Source organism: Rhinichthys klamathensis, unplaced genomic scaffold (genome assembly GCF_029890125.1).
Source record: "Rhinichthys klamathensis goyatoka isolate OS25496 unplaced genomic scaffold, OSU_Roscu_1.1 h1tg000217l_1, whole genome shotgun sequence".
NCBI lineage: Eukaryota > Metazoa > Chordata > Actinopteri > Cypriniformes > Leuciscidae > Rhinichthys > Rhinichthys klamathensis.
The window spans coordinates 284,911-305,820 of NW_026606742.1; the positions used below are offsets into that span (position 1 = coordinate 284,911).

Sequence of the window (20,910 nt, forward strand, 5' to 3'; positions counted from 1 at the left end):
TCTCCTCAGATCATGTCTGAATGGTGCCATCATGACACTATTTGCTACACACATGTCAGAGGAAACCTGAGTCCCTCTTCACTTTTCTGTTTGTTGAGATATGACAATTTAGGGATCTACAGAATCACTTAGGGCATAGTCTCATATTCTCATATTCCTCTTTCTTTCAATAGTGATACACTGTGTATTCTCTTCAAATGGGCCTCATTCCTGACCACCTTCTTATCTCCTTCCTCTTTTTCATTCTTCTGCCTTTTTTTTCTCCCCTTCCTTCGGCTTGCGCAATCACACCTCATTTATCCATCTCCTTACCATCTTCCGTCTTTCTTTTTGCGCTCACACGGTTACTTCGTTCTTGCTCCCCGTCCTCAGCGCCTGACCTCCACCCCCGCCCCCTCCCCCACCTCCTCCGGGGAGGAAGTGCAGCTGTTCGATGGTGTTCTGGCGTTTGTTGGCGAAGGCCATCCGGCGAGCGCTGTGCGCCATCGCTCCAGGCCCTCCTCCGGAGCCGTGGACGTCCCCCCATCCCAAAGTCCCAGCCCCGTGACCCGACGACATTCCAGCGACCGTGTGGTCTTGCTCGCGGCCGGAGGTAGGGTGCGAATTCATTTTGATCATGTGATGGCGGTCGAGTGAGGGCGTCACGCACACGTTCTGCTGGGATTGCGCTTTCTGGTGGTAGGAGAGACGGGACGCGGTGGACACCATCCCGCTATAATCGGCCATCATTCGCTCTTCCAGGCGGTCTGGCGACACCAGGAGGCGTTCGTGAGACTTGCGCAAAGTCTGGGTATTGGAGCTCTTGCTGGTGGTCATGGGTTTGTAATACTGATGCTGCTGGTTCTTGGAGAGGCGTGAGAGAGTGTTCCCCTCCCCCAGTGCCAGAAGCTGGTCTTGGGACATCACCCGGCGAGGCGGTTTACTCATTGTGTCAAAGGTGGGGTTGTACTGTGTCTGGGGTAAAGGGTAGGGGTTGGGGGTGGAAGTGGAACTGGGCACATGGATGCGCGTGCGGGACATGTTTAGCGGTAGGGTTCCCCGGGCACCCAGTGTGAAGTCACCGCCCCAGGGCAGGTGGTGCTGGGAGGAGTGGAAGCTGGGTTGGGCGTTGTTTGGCCTTCGCTTGGAGGTGTAATATCCGGAATATTCATCCAGGTTTTTTTCTGTAGTTAGGAAAATGTAAAATAAATATCATTCATAAATTTGACCGTTTACACCTGGTATTGACATGCGTTTTAGTGATCAGACCGCATTAAAACAATGCACTGTTGTATGGGACAGATGTTGACCACATTTAATGAAGGTGTAACATTCACATGTGTTTTTGTTACTCGTATTCAGTTATGCAATGCAATGCAAAAAAAAAAAAAAATCACTTAAAAACACTGTGTTGCAGATTTGTAACAGATTGATAACACTTCACAATAATGTTCAGTTTTTGTACATTAAATCATGCATTAGGTATGATAAACTAACAATGACCGGCATTAATTCATGGTTGTTAATGGTAATTTCCTCATGTACTAAAACATTTTTTATATTTTAATACTTTATTAATATTTGAATATTGATGTAAATATTTGTATATTTTATAAACAATGAACAGTGAAGAATGAACATTTTTAAACTGATTTAATGCTTTATCTTTAGTCAATATCTGCTATTTTTTTTAGATTATTTCAACAAACTACAGAGTTCATAAAAAAAGGAAATGCAAGAAATGATGAACAGCATTCAATTGAATTATCCATGAATGCTTATTAAATGTATTTAATTCAATTGAATGAATATAATTTCAGCTTAACATAACCTCTCTTGTAATATGTCAATGGTGATTAGCGTTTTGTGCTGGTAAGTGAGATCGCACCGCCCGATCACACTGGAGTTGCATTGAAGGTTTAAAATGTTACCCGACTAAAAATATCCAGATATGAAATGTATGTTAATGTTAGGTATAATAGGGGCCGATCCCAACGCTTTTTAAAAAGCCATTTTTAACCGTAGGTCAACATTCTGATGTAGTCATTTCTAAATTCTTTCAATTATAGTTTTCAGGCAGTGATTGAATATGACTGAATATGATCAATAGAAATATTTGAAATAAAATAATATGAATTGTATATACAATAAAATGATATGTGCAAAAACTATCCAATGCCACAGAGCATCCTTCCTAAAAAAAAGTAACAGTTGACCGCTTGCTACACTCTCTCACAGAGACCCACTGAGTAGTAGCAGCAGCGTTGAAATTACACACTCTCTTTTTCAGACACACACTCACCTAGTCTCTTGAGGGAGCTGTAGCGGTTAAGCTCTGGTTTCATGGCTGTCTCGTATGATGGAGGTAGCTGGGCAAGGTTGTGGAAGGAGTGAGAGAAGGAGGGGTGAAAGCCAGAATTATTGTGCTTGCTGGACATCAGTGTTCCTGTGGAGACCAACTGGGTGTTGTTCATGCGTTGAACTCGCTCTAAGAGTGGAGAACAAAGAAGAATAAGACAAATACCAACAACCGATGTGTTCAAAGCATATCTATCTGGGTCGAATGTAGAATATATGGGTCTAATTAAATGTGGGTGACTGGAACACTGAAGCTTTGCCCCAATTCTCTAAATGACAAGGGAAGATGTCTAAGAATTACTTACAATGCAATTGGAACATTTGTGTGCCTAGCCTACTGTTCATCGCTTCACTTTCCCTCTAAATTTAATATATCCTCATGTAATGATAATATCCTTATTCATGTAGTAATTTGTTCCACAGACACTTTTTACTTACAGTAATTTGCCGTACACATACTACAGAGAACGTCCCCCTGGAGCAACCTTGGTTTAAGCACTGCAGATTAAATGTAGTCAAGGACACAGTGGTCACATGGGAACTCAGCAATTCTCTAGTTCATAGATCATCCTTGCTGAGATTTAAACTTAAATACCTTGGAGTTAGAGTCCGGTTCTTTAATCACTAAACCTAATTCATCATGGCATATGCAATATGTGCTTTTTTGACCCATGAAGTTAAAAGTTAAATGCTTTTTAATATTGTTGCTATCTATCTATCTATCTATCTATCTATCTATCTATCTATCTATCTATCTATCTATCTAGAATAACTAAAAAATGTACATTATACAAAATGTGTTGATGAACAAAATTCCTTATTTGGTTTTACACCCCCACCCCACACCACACCAACCCTCAAGGTCACAAACACTCCAAAAATAACAACAACAATAGTTATAATAGGAAAAAACATCTGAAAATGCCAATACCATAGACAATATATCTATCTATCTGGTTTGTGAGCCATGAATTCAAAGAAATTCAGATAGATAGATAGATAGATAGATAGATAGATAGATAGATAGATAGATAGATAGATAGATAGATAGATAGATAGATAGATAGATAGATAGATAGATAGATAGATAGATAGATAGATAGATAGATATTTTTTCCACTGTGAGTACCTGGACACAAGTTGCAATCCACAGCATCAGGACTTTTTTCTCCCAATCTATTGGTTGAATATCATATTCATATACTGTATATACTGCAATAAATATGAATATAATATTATGCATAAACATGAAGAAAAAACTTTTTTTCTTCATGAATTTTTTTCTTCATGATATTTGGCATTCTGCTTATATGCATGCCAACACAGTTACTGAAGCTTTGCTGACTGGTGCAAACAGTGCTGGGTGCAGGACAAACAACAAGAAAATAGCTCAGGGTAGCGACAGAGTGGGAGGGCACGCGCAAACACACTCGAACCAACTAGACCAGGCCAAAGCAAAGGCAGTGACAAATACACACAGACAAAACTGAAGCTTTCTTACTGGTGCTCTCACACAAGCAACACATTTGCACACTCTGCCTAAGCTCCTTGGCTTACCCATTGTAGTTGTGTGTTTAGGACTGGACCCAGTCTGGCCAAAACTGTGTTTCCCAGCTGCAAGAGAGCAAAGTGAACACCGACCCACTCCCAGTTCATAAAATACATTTGAGGCCTATATGCACATTTAATCTTAGAAACATGGATATTGGTTGACCTGTCACCACAATTTTAAGAATTTCCCGAATGTCTATCAGCACAGCAAGTGAAAAACACAATGCGATGTGTAACGCTCCTGTTATAATGATTGAAGCAGTCTAAAGCAGTTTTGTCATGCTGTACCACATCGCTTACTTGCAATGCAGTCGTACTACTTTGTCAATAATGGTGAAAACAATTATATGCAAATATTCTAACAACTGATTGGTGCCACTAAAATACTCTCACCACTGATTGGAAAGACCACCTGTGGCACATTCAAACTGCGTGTGTTCCATTTAGCAAATGTAGCCAAACATTAAAAACTTGAGAGTGGAAAAAGGCAATTCAACACAAAATGGACCGAATCCTAGAATGAGCATTTATGAAATCATGGCTAGCCAACACAGGCATAGACAATGAGCGTTGCATCCCCATAATATTAATTTATTATCTTTTTTTTTTTTTTTTCAAGACTGGTAAAATTGTACTTTTGGTTTCCACAGTTTTAAATAGTTGGTTAAATCCTTGAGATTAAATAGGTTTTTTTCTTTTCTTACATATGAATTTAAAAATTTGAAGATTTGAAATTTTAATTTTATGCATTTATATATACACTACCATTCAAAAGTTTGGGGTCAGTAAGATTAAGAAATGAATACTGTGACTATTTATTTAACAAAGATGCATTAAATGAATCAAAAGTGACAGTAAAGTTAATGTTACAAAAGATTTAAAGTATATTTCAAATAAGTGCTTATTGAAGTGCTTATTGTTTCTATTTATATATATATATATATATACACACACACACACACATAGTTGTAATCAAAATTATTGGCAAAATTTACAGACTTTCAGCTGTTTGCAATGAACAAATTAAACAAAAGTAATTGAAATAGCTCAACACAACACATTTTTTTTATGAGGTTTGCCAAAATTTAACAAAAAATGCAACTTTAATGCAAATGCAAATTTAACTGAAAATGCAACTTTTAATGACTTCTGCTAGCCTGGCTAACGTCAGACCACGTCTCATTGACATTGAGACGTGGTCTGGGAACCACATGTTCATTTTCTCGTATTTGAGGCGTGGTTTACGAATGCCCAGAGCCGTTTATTGAGTGCTACGAATGTCTATCAAATGCGCCTGTACGTAGCTCATAGCCAATCGTTTCAATTATACCAGATGACGTATGTAGAGAGAATGAAATTAGACGAGGAAGAAGACGATGGGTCAGAGATTTATTTGTGTTCTAAACTACTTAGAACAATATCTAAGGCTGCATCGAAAGGTAACTTCGCGTCTGCTGCCATGTTTGATCCATAGGTATAAACAAACTGCTTCGGTGCATCGGTGCATCGCATAGACGTAGTCATCGTCTTGCTGCTCCCTCCCCATTCTGTGATTGGTCCCCTCGCTGAGGTGAAAATTTGGTCCATGGTATCCAGACTGCCTAGCAGCGTGAATAAAATCGCGCTGCGCAAAGGCAGTATGGGGAAACCCAGGCTAGACTTCTGCAGTCTCAAAATTATTCAACCACTTCATGGCAAGCATCTTAGAGGATGCAAAGCAGCCCCAGAGCATCACCGAGATTCTATTGAGGGAGTTAAATAATTTTGAGACTGCGGAAGTCATTAAAAGTTGCATTTTTAGTTGGATATGGGGAAACCACTTGAAACATTTGTTGTGTTGAGCTATTTCAATTACTTTAGTTTGATTTGTTCATTGGAAACAGCCTTTGAAAGTCTGTAAATTTGGCCAATTAACCGGATTTGCAATGGGGGTTGAATCATTTCGATGTGTGTGTGTGTGTGTGTATATATATATATATATATATATATATATATATATACACACACAATTAACTGAATGCACTGCACAGCACTCTTTAAATCAGTTGAAAATCAAGTATCACAACTAATACCATATTTTACCAGACATTTTATTAATTGGCCCCTGATTACTCCGCACTTTCTAAAAGTGCTGCATACTTTAAGTATCTCTGTTATGGATGTTGGTCAATCCTTTACTTCCTTTACTGCTGCTCTCTTTGCATGTGGTTATTACATAGCATCTTTTGTCTCTGAAGCAAGATTAATGTGACTCATTTCTGACACATCCTCTGTTCTACATTACCTCATACACTCAGGCTTTTCAATCTGTCGACTAAATCATGCCTCCAGACTTCATTTCTATGCTGTTGATTAATTCAAGCGCCTATTTCTCTATATCAGCTCATTCATTCCCCTGCAAGTTTATATACGTTGCATACATCCATTGTTTCCTTTGCTTAATATTTTGCTGTTATTCGATCTATAACTCTTATGTGTGGGTGAGATAGACTCACTTCGGTTATCTTTGCTCTGGAGGGCAGGAGTGTAGAAGTTTTTCAATGGCCGCCCCAGTGTGCCCTCACTGGAGGTGGCGGTTGTTAGGACCGTGCTGTTGTTCCTCTCTCCTTGCTGGACCGGACTAGACTGGTGACGCAGAATGTCCACCAGCGCTCTGAAGAGAGAGAGTAAATAGTAAAAATGAAATATGAGTGTATGACGAAATCAAAAAGCAAAAGCTGAAAGAGTCTGACATCAAAATCACAACGAATCTCTTCATATGGCAGTCACTGGTGCAGACTCAGATGTGTACAGCACTGTCTCCTTCCACTTTGTGAGTGCAGTCATAATGGGCCTTTCACTCACCTAGGCATGTTGATGTCTCTATTCCTCGGTCGTCGAGACAGTTTATGGAAGGCCACTTTAATCCCAATGGCCACAGCCATGGTAAAAGAGATGACTCCCCCAATGACGTAAGCCGTGCTGTTGCTCTGTTGCTGCAGCGGGTCGAAATCTGGGTCGTGTCGGACCGGGGGATGAGTGACGGGTCCCGTCGTGACGGCCCAGTCAGGTGAGCGGTAATTATTGCAGGAGTCTTGGTCTAGACGGCTGCGCTGGTGCTCACAGCAGAAGCGATAATGGCAGGTGCCACAGCAGTATATGTAGGTGCCCCTGGTGCAGTTGAAAGTGTTGTCGAACTGTCCCATCACGTCGTAGTAGCCCTGACACACGTCCACGTCCACCAGTCGCCGAGGTGGAGGCGCCACCTGTGCGGCTCCCAGCGGGGGCTTCAGGGCATCGGCTGTTACATTGCGGGGTAGCATAATCTGCGGCAGGGGTCTTGGAGGGATCTCGGCTGCCTCTGGCTCTGCCGCCATTGCAGCAGCCTCCTTGTCCCGCATGTCAGGCTGAGGGACCTTGCGGCCACGTCCTCGCAACAGAAGCAACACCGGCCCCCCATTCACAGAGGAGCGTTCCGAGGTAATAGTCACTGTGGAGACCACAGGGCAGAACAGAAAGAAAAGCAAGATGGCAGCGGGTGGCATCTTGATACAGGGGACTTTTTTTTTATCAAAGATGAAAAAAAGTGAAGCCTTTGTACAAAAGACTACCGAGGCCTACAAAAAGCTGACGTCTATCAAAATTTGCAAGTCAATGTGGCACTATATAAGACATGTAGACAAGTTAATCTCTTCCACATGTGCATACACTAGTATGCAAATGATTTCATATGCAAAATACACATCCAAGTGCGGGAGTTCAGATGAAGAAAAAAGCATGAGACTCGCAGTTAGGGTGTAAACATATTTCTGAGGAAATTATTAACAAGAATGAGGTAAATCTATGTACAAGTTTTATGCTTAATGGGTGAGAGTTGGAATGCTTGAAAATGTTGATTTGGCACAAAATCAAATATTTGGAATCTTCTCAATGAGAAAATTCTATTAAAAAAACAACAGCTTTAGAAATATGACAATGAATAAAGTATTTGACTTTTGTTGCAAGCAATTTAGTTCTGTAAACAAAACGTATATTTTAACAATGTAAACTTTTTAAAGTGTCAAAGTCATGGGAACTTCCTCTTAAAGGTGGTTTTGTTTAAGTCTGTGTAACTGAACTGATCTATGGCACAAACAACTCATTCAAGACTCAATCTGAGTTCACCTTATGGGCAACATGTAAACATTTCTGTTTGAGTGTAAACTATATCTCACCAAATGCTCTTTATTCTGGTTGGCACTTCAGTTCTCGACTCACTAACCAACCAACCATATAGAAAGAAACAGTTAATACTACTCAGCTATTCTGTGTGATTTGTAAACAACTGTCATGGTCAGCTTCAAGAACTGATGTTGTCTTGTAAACAAATCTCAGTCGGTTGGCGCTTTAGGCTTTAATCATCAATGAGAATATCTTGCAAGACTAACAAGAACACCTTTCAAGGTCATTGAGGTTCTGTTGTGCGGTCCAAATTATCAAGCTAACAGTGTCAGTTCTCAAGAAAAATACTAAGTACTTCATCTTTTCGAGTTTCAGAAGGAAGTTATTGAGGCTAGAGATAAAGGTAGGACGAAGCGATGAAAGAGCAACTTTCGAGAGTTCAAGAGAAATGGGGAAGAGCTGATCTTTTTTCTAAAGGTGGCACCACGGAACAAAGGCTCATTACGAAGGCTTTGGAAGAGTGTAGGTCGGTTAGGGCACTCGCGAAGTGTAACAAGCAGCAGGTATATATTAGTTCCTGGCTTGACGACACAAGTCAGGCCAGAAAGGAAGAAGTGTTCAGGAAAGGAAGAAAGGAAATGGAAGGATGGACTGAGTCTAGGTAAAGGTTGAGGGTCTATGTGTGTTGGACCCTCTTGCGTGAGTGTCTCTGCTCTGGATTTAGCTCAACCCAACAGAATAAAACAAACGGGGGCTTGGGCCCAGTTCTGGCAGGACAGCATGGTTGAGCCCACTGAACAGGCATGAACAAGTCGGGATTCATCCGTCAATGTGGAACACGTGTGGACCGTCAACCAAACGCACCAAAAGACCTATCCTAAGTGTTAAAGAGCGTCTTTTCAAGTAGTGGGACAACTTTAAACGTCGTCCCACTGTCAACACAGTAAACGCGTCAATGGCTCGCTGGTGAATATGGCAGATTACGGAACGTCAAACCTGGACCACCGTCGAACATATAGACCTCGAAAAATATTCCTGAATATACCCATGCATCTGCTGTTCTAGAATGGTCAAGCCGAATCCTCTCAACGCTGGCAGGGATCTTGACGTTAGTATGGCTATGAGACGTATGGCTTCAGTATCTAAACCCTTCAGAGACTCCTGAGGGTTCTGCTCTAAATGTGCAGAGTCCGTAAAGGTGGGAGGAGCAAACGAGATGGATGACTAAAGAGATCTGATGGATAGGAAGAGTAAAACGGGCCTTAGTGAGAGGAACGGACGACTAATCAACAGAATTAGCAGCAGCTCACTTTGGAAAGTTTAATGAGGCTTGTGCCAGCCATCCATAAGCCCGTCCATCCATTGATCAATCGATCAGGAGCCGAACTCTCTCAGGCTAATGCATTCGTAACGGTCACTCTTACATAAAGCATGTTTAACCAATAATGCACTGGTCTCCCTATTTTGGGGAGCAAAAGCTGCTTGTTGTGTGCGACTCAAATTAAATGATTTAAATATAAACGATACACCTTGGGAACTATTACATGCTATTCAGTAGTGAAAGAGACTGATGAAAATTAAGAATTAAAGTTGGTGTAAATTGTGGTTAAATGGATGAACAAAATTGCAAAAGTACTGGTGAAATAATTTCTCGCTTCTGGTTGGCACGGTTAGTGTTTGGCACTGGTTTTGGTAGCAAAAAGTCAAGGAAAAAATCTTCAATCTGTGCAAATCAACATCCTTTCAAAAAGCCCCTGGCTCACAAAAACAGTGATGGTTCGTCTGCTTTAGAAAAGATGATGACTTCCTATTCCTGGCTGGGACTCCAGTCGGTTTCATCCAGGCTGATGGCTCTTCGTCTTGGCTTCTGTTTTCCTTTGTTAGTCTTGGATTTTCACTGAAAGACAAAAGAAAGTGAATAAATCAAATCCCTGATTCAGTATGAACTTATATAGTCAGCCTAACAGTACACAGCTTATTGAGCAATCATGATTTATTTATTTATTTAACATGAATGTGTGCATTAAAAGTACCGTTTCAGCAACGAGAACGATGCTGAGCCAAATGAAGATAAAGATGTGTTCTGACGTCTGGCTTGTTTATTGAACCAATCAGATAAGAGTTCAATTGAGAGTCAGCGAGAAGCTCATTTTATTGGCTATAAGAAGAAGGTGGACCCGCCCTCCTACTCGCGCTTGCAAAACCGTTCTCTTTCATAGGTTCACTCAACGCTGCGGAAAGCGCAGTGGGATATCCTCTGGATGTGCCGATTGTCTGAAGCCCTATAGAATCACGCCAATCCATTGGCTGATGGCGCTCGCGCAAAGCTGGCTCCGCCCCGACGCTCTTACGTCGTAGCATGATGTACGCGCGCGCGCCATCTTCTCCTCAGATTTCTCTGCCTTCACGAAGCGGTCACATCTCGCCCTTCGTGCGGTTTTTCTGAGCCCGAATTCTTCAATTCAACTTCAGCTTTCGTCTCGACACTTCAGCGACTGGTATAAGTGGAACTCTGTTCTCCTTACAGTGAAGTGTCATGGATTATCGACGCTGCTCTCCGCCATGCGTTCGTTTCATCTCGAACGACGACCCTCACAGTAAGTGTGTTAAATGTATGGGTTTTTCGCATGCGCGTGAGGCTGTATTAGGATTGTCGAAATGTAAATTTTGTGACAATCTCCTTCTCAAAACCCTCCGCTCTAGACTCGCGGTTTTTGAGAAGGAGACATTCGTTTCCCCCCGTCGCGCTCCCGAGACTGCTGAGGCCTCTCGTGGATCCGCGGCCTGGGGTTCGGATGTTGAGCTCGAGGATATTGAGTATGAGCAGACGGGCCTCGCCCTTTCTCTCCCTCCCTCTCCCGAGCACGCACGCGGCGCGGTTGAATTCGCGCATGATTATTTATGTCCCAGCCCGGGAGCCCGCGAATCGGTTTCTTTCGGTCTGGATGACGTTATTTACACTGCAGCCTCCGACTCCGAGGATTTCGGGCCTGCTCTGGCTGATGACGTTATCCCGCCTAGCGGCCAGGACGCGCGGCCTACTCCGGCCTACACTGAGCTTATTGAGGTGCTGTCGCGCGCTACAGAGAAGCTCTCTATTGACTGGCCTGATGAGCCCCGCGAGTCTCAATCGTCCAAACTCGACGAGAGGTTCCTACGTGGCCCTAATTCTAGGCCAGAACGAAGAAAGCTGCCCTTTTTCAGCGATCTGCATCACGAGATCTCCAGATCCTGGAAGCAGCCATTCTCCGCACGCCTAACTAATGCGGCAGCCGCTGACTTCACCAACCTTGTTGGTTTTGTGGAGCAGGGTTATTCCGCTATTCCAGCGGTCGAGGACACGCTGGCTAACCACCTCGCCCCGTCGTCTGCACCGTCTTGGAAGGCGCGTCCCCTTCTTCCTTCCAAGGCTTGTAGGACTACTTCCTCCCTTATTGGGAAGTCTTACATGGCGGCTGGTCAGGCAGGCATGGCCCTGCATACCATGGCCATCCTTCAAGCCTACCAAGCGGACGTCTTGAAGGACATGGATGAAGGAGAGGGACTGACGCCCGAAGCTGTCAAAGAGCTTCGCAAAGCCACAGATCTGGCCCTAAGAGCCACCAAGCACACTGCTCGGGCTGTAGGTCGCTCTATGGCGGGCTCGGTTGCTGCAGAGCGCCACCTCTGGTTGAATCTCACGGAGATCCGAGACAAGGATAAGAGTTTCCTCCTGGATGCCCCTATCTCCCACTCAGGTCTTTTCGGGGAGGCGGTCAACACGGTGGTTGACAAGTTCCGCGCCGCTAAGTCTCAGTCGGCCGCGTTCAGGCAGTTTATGCCCAGGAGGGTCAGAGGGCCCAGTGACTCCAACCCTCCCCCTTCTCAAACCCGAGAACGCTCTGCTCATAGGGCTGAGTTCCCTACTAGCAGGAGTGACCCGGCTCGCCACCCACCAACTACTGTCTGGGGAGCCCGAGGTCGTCCATTTCCTCGCCAGCGCCCTCACAAGCGCCTTCAGCTGAAGCGGTCCAACAAATCGGCCGCTCCAGCCTCCTCGAGCCGTTCCTGACCCGCAGGGCAGGAAGAGGAGAGCCTCATCAGATCTACGAGGTTGGGACAGACCGCGCAAGCGTTTCTGCCCTCCTCCAGCCGGCTCTCCTCATCCAACCCTGTCACCTTCGCCACCCAGCGTGTTTCGAAGTGCAGGTCCTGTTTCACTCTCTTCACCCAGTCCGGCGCAGGAGGAAGGAGACGCATCTTGCTTTCTCCCCTCGCTCCCGGTGCACGTTACACCCGCCAATCGCTTCCTCAGAGGCACAGTTCTTTTTCCTCTGGAGCAGGCGGACCCAGTTACTTCTATCCAGGTGGTGGTACCCCCCAATACGTGTCAGGACGCCAAGCGCTCTCCTCCACGGTCAACCGCGCCTCCCCATGGAAACCAGCGCGACACCCTACCTCAGGTATGTCCCTTGCACTGCAACACTCCTCTGCCTCTATCACATTTCGTTCAAGAATGGGAGCGTTTACCAGGGGTATCGCCTTGGATCCTTCGCACAGTTCGGCTCGGCTACACGCTTCAGTTTTGTCGCAACCCCCCCTGCTTCAACGGGGTCTTTCCTACTGTAGTCGACAGCGCCGCTCAGGCTTCTGTACTACAGCAGGAGATTTCATCCCTTCTGCTGAAGGGGGCGATAGAAGAGATTCCTTCGGGGGAAGTCGAACAGGGCTTCTACAGCCGTTACTTCCTGGTCCCGAAGAAGGGGGGCGGCCTGCGGCCGATACTAGATCTTCGCCGGTTGAATTTCTCTCTTTACAAAGGAAAATTCAAAATGTTGACGCTGAAGGCCATCATATCTCATATCCGGCGGGGGGACTGGTTCGTGACGGTAGACCTCAAGGATGCTTATTTCCACATCCAGGTCGTACGGCGACACAGGAAGTTCCTCAGGTTCGCCTTTGGAGGGAAAGCGTACCAGTACAGGGTCCTCCCCTTTGGCCTCGCTCTAGCGCCAAGGACGTTCACAAAGTGTATGGATGCTGCTCTGGCCCCGCTGCGGCTCCAGGGCATCCATATACTCAACTACCTGGACGATTGGCTCCTTTTAGCCCACTCCAGAGAGTTGGTGACTCACCACAGGGACATTGTCCTCCGTCATATTCAGTCTCTCGGTTTGAGGCTGAATACGGAGAAGAGCGTTCTTACTCCAGCTCAGAACACGGTTTTCTTGGGGGTATGCATGGACTCCGTTCTTATGCAGGCCCGTTTGGCTCCTGCACGGATTTCCAGTCTGGTGACATGTCTGTCCCGTTTCGCACTAGGCCAGCATGTTTCCGTGAGCACCTGCCGCAGACTTCTGGGCCTTATGGCCGCGGCCTCCCCTGTGCTACCTCTGGGGCTGCTCCACATGAGACCTTTTCTGTGGTGGATGAAGCTCTCAGGGGCTCGGCCCACGGGGCCAGCCTTTCGCCTATTGAAGGTGTCGCGCAGTTGCTTTCGCGCCCTGTCAATCTGGCGGGACCCCCTCTTCCTTCAGAAAGGAGTCGGTATGGGTGCGGTATTCCGTCGCCAGATGGTTACGACGGATGCCTCTCTGACCGGCTGGGGAGCGGTTTTTGAGGGCAGGCCAGCGTGTGGGGTTTGGACTGGCGAGACCCTCTCGTGGCACATAAACAGCTTGGAGCTGAGGGCTGTCTTCCTGGCTCTTTGCCACTTTCTCCCTTTCCTCGAAGGACACCATGTCATTGTCAGAACGGACAATATGGCAGTAGTGTCCCATGTAAACAGACAGGGGGGTTCACGATCGCGTACCCTAGACAGGCATGCGCGTCACCTTCTCCTGTGGTCCCAGGACAAGTTCCTCTCTCTGAGAGCAGTTCATGTCCCAGGGATTCTGAACCTCGCAGCAGATTTTCTGTCGAGGCAGAAGCTCAGGTCTGGGGAATGGATGTTGAACCGCCAGTCGGTGGCCCTGATCTGGGAGGTGTTCGGAAAAGCGGAAGTGGACCTCTTTGCATCTCAGGAGTCGTCCCAATGCCCGCTTTGGTTCTCTCTGAGCCCTCCAGCTCCATTGGGGATAGATGCGTTCGCCCACCCTTGGCCGATGCAGAAACTCTATGCCTTCCCGCCCATCAAGCTGATCCAGGCGGTTCTGTCCAGAGTGAGGGAGAGCGGAGTCCGCCTCCTTCTGGTAGCCCCATTCTGGCCGTCCCAGCCATGGTTTTCGGAGCTGATCCCTCTGTTGGAATCCTCCCCCTGGGAGATACCGGTCAGGGAGGACCTGCTTTCCCAGCTTCAGGGCAGGATATGGCATCCTCGCCCCGACATTTGGAAGCTGTACGTTTGGCCTATCAGAGGCCGTTAGCTTTAAGCTTTGATCTCCCAACCGACGTTCAGGAGACTATTGCGAATGCTAGAGCCCCTTCGACGAGGAGGCTATATTCCTCCAAGTGGAGGGTGTTCGAGGCGTGGTGCTTAGCACATGATAGGAACCCAGTTAGCTGCCCAGTAGGCTCAGTGCTGGAATTCCTGCAGGAAAAGTTTGCTTCCGGAGCGGCCGCTACCACTCTCAGAGTGTATGTCGCAGCTATTGCTGCTCATAGAGAATCGGATGAGATTCCCTTGGGGAAACTGAGGTTAGTTTCGGCCTTCATGCGTGGGGTTAGGCGCCTGAAACCGGCTCGCCCCCCTAGTGTTCCCTCGTGGGACCTGTCAGTCGTCCTGGAGGGTTTGACAGAGGCTCCCTTCGAGCCCTTGGAGTCAGCTCCTGAGCGGATTCTGACTCTTAAGGTTGCTCTTTTGTTAGCTTTATCTTCACTGAAGCGGATAGGGGATTTGCAGGCTCTCTCTATTAGTGAGTCATGCTTGGACTTCGCTCCTGGCCTGGTTAGGGTTACCTTGAGGCCGAGGTCGGGGTATGTACCCAAGGTTCTTTCCACGGCGTTCCGCTCTCAGGTTGTTAACCTTAATGCTTTCCACCCTCCTCCTTTTGCCTCTGAGGAAGAAAGGAAACTTAACTTGCTCTGCCCGGTCCGTTCTTTGAAGTTGTATGTAGATCGCTCAAGCGGTTGGAGGAAATCAAACCAGCTCTTGGTATGTTTTGGTGCTGGCCGCCGCGGGCTTGCAGCATCAAAGCAGAGGATTTCCCACTGGGTAACGGACGCTATTTCGCTGGCTTATGAGGTGCGTGGTTTGCCTTCACCTCTTAGCATCAGAGCGCATTCCACCAGAAGTGTGGCTTCCTCTCAAGCTCTCTTTAGAGGGGCCCTCTTGGAAGACATTTGTGTGGCGGCAGGTTGGTCCTCTCCGCACACCTTTGTGAGGTTCTATAATTTGGATCTTGACATGACTCCAGGTTCCCAGGTTCTATCTGCTTGAACCTATCATGGTTGTTCTTATTTGGTCTGGTACCGGTTATGGCAGCGCTTAGCTTGGCGAGTTTGGTATTTCGTTCCCACTGCGCTTTCCGCAGCGTTGAGTGAACCTATGAAAGAGAACGTCTCTGGTTACTTACGTAACCTATGTTCTCTGAATAGGGAACGAGACGCTGCGTTCGCTGCCAAGCTCCTCGCGCTGCCGACAGTTTTTCTTTTCGGCAGAGAAATCTGAGGAGAAGATGGCGCGCGCGCGTACATCATGCTACGACGTAAGAGCGTCGGGGCGGAGCCAGCTTTGCGCGAGCGCCATCAGCCAATGGATTGGCGTGATTCTATAGGGCTTCAGACAATCGGCACATCCAGAGGATATCCCACTGCGCTTTCCGCAGCGTCTCGTTCCCTATTCAGAGAACATAGGTTACGTAAGTAACCAGAGACGTTTTATACAGTCTACGTCCAGAACTCAATGAGTGAGAGAATCGTGCCAAAACTGTAACTACAGCTAAAAGAAAGACGGAACTGTATAAATCGGGTTTATTCGGGAGCTTTTTTGCCCCATGTACACAAGTCATTTAGACATTTGCAAGAGTTTATTTTTTTATACAAAGGTTGGTTTTACACGATAAAATCTGTTTTGCAGTTCCTGACTCCGTTGTTTTCGCTTGCAAATTGCTGTTCACAGGCTTGCAATGCTTTTGGTCGTATTTTGGCGGGGTTGTGGGGGTCGTGCCAAAAGTGTAAACGCGGAAAAATGGAAGTCAGATTAATACAGATCATTTTTAATTTGCGTTGCATGGAGCTGCAGTTTCACAATACATGAATTACACTTACGAATAACAGTTTAAAAAAAGAAACAAAAATCTTACACTTGAAAGGCGATTTATACCTTTATTTATACCTTTAAAAATTTAATTTACGCTTGCAAACTTATGTACACCTTTACAAATCTTACCCTGCACATCCGATTCTTTATGGCATCATTTTACCTTCATAAACTTCTTATTTCTGAGTTCAACGCTGAACTACATCTCCCACTATATGTCTCTCTTTTGAGATGTATGATAGATACGATTTTACTTTTATGTTTTGTGTCTATTCAATTCTAAAAGAAAGGAAAATATATCAAATTAAATTAAGTAACTTTTTTATTTAACAAATGTTATTCACTGAATATTCCTAAATTGAATATTACCATATTTATTTAATATGTCAACCATTTTCCTTCGATTTCTCATTAAAAATAGCTGTATTGTGCAATAAAATAACTATATCTACCTTAATAGTGATATAAAATTACTCACACCAACAAGATTTCGGCTTTTACACTGACACTGACAAATAACATTTACACATTCAACCAGACAATGACTGCAATTCTTAACAATAATATGAAGAACTGTGCATTCAGTTTCATTTCTCTTGTTTCCCTACAACAAAATCATCCACAATCATGTGGCTGTGAATCACATCAGCCTCCACGATAAACAAGGTCCAAAGTGTATGCACACCATATTTTTTGCATATAGTAGTGCGACCTCAGCTTTCTCACATACTGAGTCACACGTTACGGCAGTGAATAACATGCCCATGTTAGCATAGCTGATGCACAACAGTGAATCTTAAAACCTCAATGACAGGCACTGGGTGTAAATAAGCAAATAACAGTATAAACGCCACTTAAAAAAGGCTTGTGGGAACATACTGAAGGCTTAATACGCTCAAAGAGATGCAGCTTTGGACGACGCAAGAGAGGAAGCGGGGGGTGACACAGCCACAGATGTGTGCGGAGTGGGGGGTTGGCAGGGCAGAGAGAGACCCTATTGAGAGGAGAAGAGAAGACAGGAAGGATGCAGGGATGGGGGAGGAAGGGTCTTAAGGAGCAAGGACCCTTATGGAAGAAGGAATGAGGTAACACACAAGGCTACGCACCTTTAAACAGCCCCTCACAAGTGCATCTTATGCTGTTTTACAGTGCGCTTTATGCTCACCAAGTTGCATCTTTTCCGGAGTTGCCATCGGCAACGCCTTGTGTGGCTAATGATGTGAAGCGGAGAGACAGGGTCCTGGAAGCACGGGCTCGTGAAAGCGGTGCCTCACAGATGTGTGCTTCAACATCTGCATGTACTCCTCTAACACACATGCACACTAACTCTCCAAAGACGGCCTGAGCATGCCACACTACATGCCTCTCGTCCTTCCTTCTCTCTCATACACTCTTTATTTTTCTCGATCTTTTTGACAGTGCGTGGGTCGAAAGTGTTCTCTTAGAATAGCTCTGCTGCAGTGAGTGAGATAGAGAGGGATGTGACATAGAGATGGGCAGATGGATCACCTCTCTTAGTTCACTCGTTTCATCCTCCCTTTGCGGTAAATAGGCCTACATACTTCTTCCTATAAGCGAGCACAATACACATCTCCATTCATCTGCCTCTTCCTCTCCATTCCCCACCCCTTCATCCTCCTCCTGATCATCATCATCAACCCTGTTTCTCTGACTCAGGAGGATGGGAGGCATCCGTCCCATCCACAAACAGGTGCAGATGACAGATGTCAGGCCAATATGCAGCCCATTACCATTTTATGAGCGAGCACACACCGAAATGGGAATGGAGAGATGAAGGGCAGAAAGAGGACAGTAGGCCTTAGAAGATAAAATCAAAGTAGCTTTCAGGATTTTATAGTCTGTTAGTTAGCAACAAGTCGTAGTACAAAAAAAGCTTTGTGCTGTCATTTACAGATGAAGAGAAAAGAACAAAGACACTTAAGTGTAATTTGTTAAGTGAAACATTGAAGGATTTGCTTAATTATGTGCATTTTGCGACACTTGAATGCGTGTGTTGACAATGCGCCATAGTTACAAGTGACAAGCCGTTAACAAAAAAAAAAAAACATGCTTGTTTTCCTATTACAAAAAGGACTTCCCATTGACTTCTATTGTTTTATACTGAGATAATTACATTTTTAAACCCCTACCCCTAAACTTAACCCTTTAAGACACATTTTTTGCATTTTTATATATTCATTCAAACGTTATGTAGTTCACAATATAGGCAAATTCGGACCCACACACGCAAACAAGACTATAGCAAGCTATACACACAGCAGCATCATGGCAGATCTCAGGGAGGAAATTAACATTCCAGTGGCGGACGACACACGCTGTGCGACACCAATCCCCATGACATGTATCCATCCCTGATCTTACATTCCTTAAGAATATTCAAAATGTAGCACATAACAGATGTGTTCATAAAGAGAAATCAACTAAAAAAAAAAAACGCAAAAAAGGCTGTAATGAGCGCGCGACCTATGTGTATGCGATCCTCGCGCACGTTGCAGCAGTAACATCATCAGATGGGAACAAAATGAAGGCACGTCTTACCTGCGTGTGTTGCAACAGCTGCCCGCTTCGGATCTGTGGAAAATGATGCGGAGACTGAAAGAAATGCGATACAATAACCGTTCAAAGTTATTGTTGCCCCTCTCTTGGCTGACAGCAAATTGAATAAGATGATGCAGCACGCGCAGTATTCACAGAGATGGGGTCTTGCGTTTCTTAACAGCTCTTGGTTCGTAGAAAAAGACGCAGTTTTGTGGCATTGGCGATGTGAGAGTGTCGTTAAAGGCGAATAAAACCTCCACTCGTCCAGGGTGTTCTACAAAAAAAATATCAGTTTCAAAATATAGTTTGCATTGAGTCACAAGTCATAAAAACGTGAAAGGAATAAGTGGACGTCTCCAAATATTAGCAAAAATATCGACCATGCGTAATTTACAGTCCAACGAGAAAAGAAAACGCAGAATACTCCGTGCATCCAGGTAAAAATTGGTTATTTTTCATATAAAACGCTATTGACTATGCACAGTCTAATCCGTATGTTGCCAAATACACATAAAACGGCTGATTAATTAGACGCGCCCGGCAATATCCGTTCCCCTACTATTTAAATGACCGTGTTATTCCGCTTTCAACACAAATTCAATGGGCTCCAGATCTACCTCAGCGCCACTGAAACGCAATTGCTCCCACAAAGGTCCGCTTCGCTCAGTTTACATCGATTGGAGCGAGATGCTTGCACGTGGTTTCATTTGCTAAATGTTGGAAATGATCTGCCAATCGTTGGCACGCGTTATTGGCTGAGAATGTCTTTTCTGCGCGTGCTGGGTTTTTAGGGAAAATCAACTGACGCTCGTTCGCAGACTGGCACGCGCTCATGAGATTCTAGCGCGCGATAATTGATGAAAATTCTTAAAACGGGCTGGATTTGAACTTATTTCTTTCCGAGAAACGAGGAACAGAATGACATAGTTAAACTATAGAGTTTAGCTCTTCCATTTGCGCGACAGAAATGTATTAAAAAAAAGGGTTGTGCCATTGGTTTCCGTGGTAACCGCAGCATCCCATGGCAATAATGATTCTTGATTGATTTCTCCTTTTTTTTATATATAAGGTGAATCCCAAGAAATCAAGAAAATGTCCGGGTCCATTTTGAGTCCAAAATTAAAAGAAATTATAGTAGATATTTTGCTTTTATTCAAGGACCATTTATATTGGTATTATGATGACAATAGTTTCATGTATTTACATTTTTCCTGTTCTGTAATGCTAACAATCGCTTTAAACGAAAAAACTAAATAAATTCTAGTATGTCATAAATCATTGAATTAAGGCAATTTAATAATACTATAATACTAATAATACTATGGAAATTTTACTGTAATTTACACTAATTGAGAAATGGTAAAAATGACTCCATTACATCAACATCATATGAGAATAACTATTGGGAAGAATGGGGATTAAAAAAACAACAACATGATAATCGGGGGTAAGTGTCTCAGAAAAATAATTACATTATATCACAAACTGTATATTTTATTTAGGGTTGAAATATGACTTTTTAATTATTATTAAAAAGACAATAATGCATAATAATTATATAATAAAACATTCTACAATAATACAATTATTCAGTAAACTATCAAATTATTCTTCGGACAAAAATAAGAGAATAAAAATGCATAAACTGAATATTTGTACTTTAAGAAATCCGGTCACACCACACATGACTAAAGACTGCAAAACAGCAAAAGGTGATTAAAATAGTGAAGATTTTTTTTTTTTAATATTTTCACTTTCTCTCTTTAATACAGGGTTGGGGAACGTCGGTCCTGGAGGGCCACTGTCCTGCAGACTCTAGCTCCAACCCTGAAAATTTTTAATCAAAACCTCACCTGCCTGCATCCTTAGTGACCCTGAAGACATTGATTAGCTTGTTCAGGTGTGTTTGATTAGGGTCGGACGTTCCCCATCCCTGCTTTAATATATATTTGATCTATATTACTGAAGAATTTTTACTCCTGAGTGATTCAGTTACTTGAATGTTGATTGTGATTGAATCAGAATGAGTTCCTTTTTGTCACTTGGCCTAAAGTGAATGTGTTACCTCTCTCACACTAGCATAACAGTAGCAGAGTCTGTTGCATACATGTGAGGTCTTGGAAAGCTGGCATTGGTTATCAACA

General features: G+C 44.4%; 1 protein-coding gene across 2 annotated transcripts; it reads right to left on the reverse strand.

Moving 5' to 3' along the window:
• Positions 1-244: 244 nt before the first annotated feature.
• shisa7b (shisa family member 7) lies at positions 245-7,740 on the reverse strand. 2 transcript variants are annotated; one of them, XM_056264171.1, is made up of 5 exons: positions 6,733-7,740; positions 6,384-6,541; positions 3,895-3,951; positions 2,282-2,467; positions 245-1,163 (listed from the first exon to the last, which is right to left on the reverse strand). In XM_056264171.1, exons 1-5 carry the CDS (start codon positions 7,410-7,412, stop codon positions 337-339), a joined length of 1,908 nt encoding a protein of 635 aa, XP_056120146.1. In that variant the 5' UTR covers positions 7,413-7,740; the 3' UTR covers positions 245-336. The 2 variants fall into 2 exon arrangements, with proteins under 2 accessions (XP_056120146.1, XP_056120147.1); XM_056264172.1 differs by lacking the exon at positions 3,895-3,951.
• Positions 7,741-20,910: the final 13,170 nt, after the last annotated feature.

Coding starts and splice junctions, on each gene's coding strand:
- shisa7b (XM_056264171.1), bottom strand. CDS start 7,412: ATGCCACCCGCTGCCATCTTGCTTTTCTTTCTGTTCTGCCCTGTGGTC. Junction 3,952..6,383: donor CCAGAGCAAAGATAACCGAA/GTGAGTCTATCT, acceptor GCTCTCTTGCAG/CTGGGAAACACAGTTTTGGC. Junction 2,468..3,894: donor TAAACACACAACTACAATGG/GTAAGCCAAGGA, acceptor CTCCACTCTTAG/AGCGAGTTCAACGCATGAAC.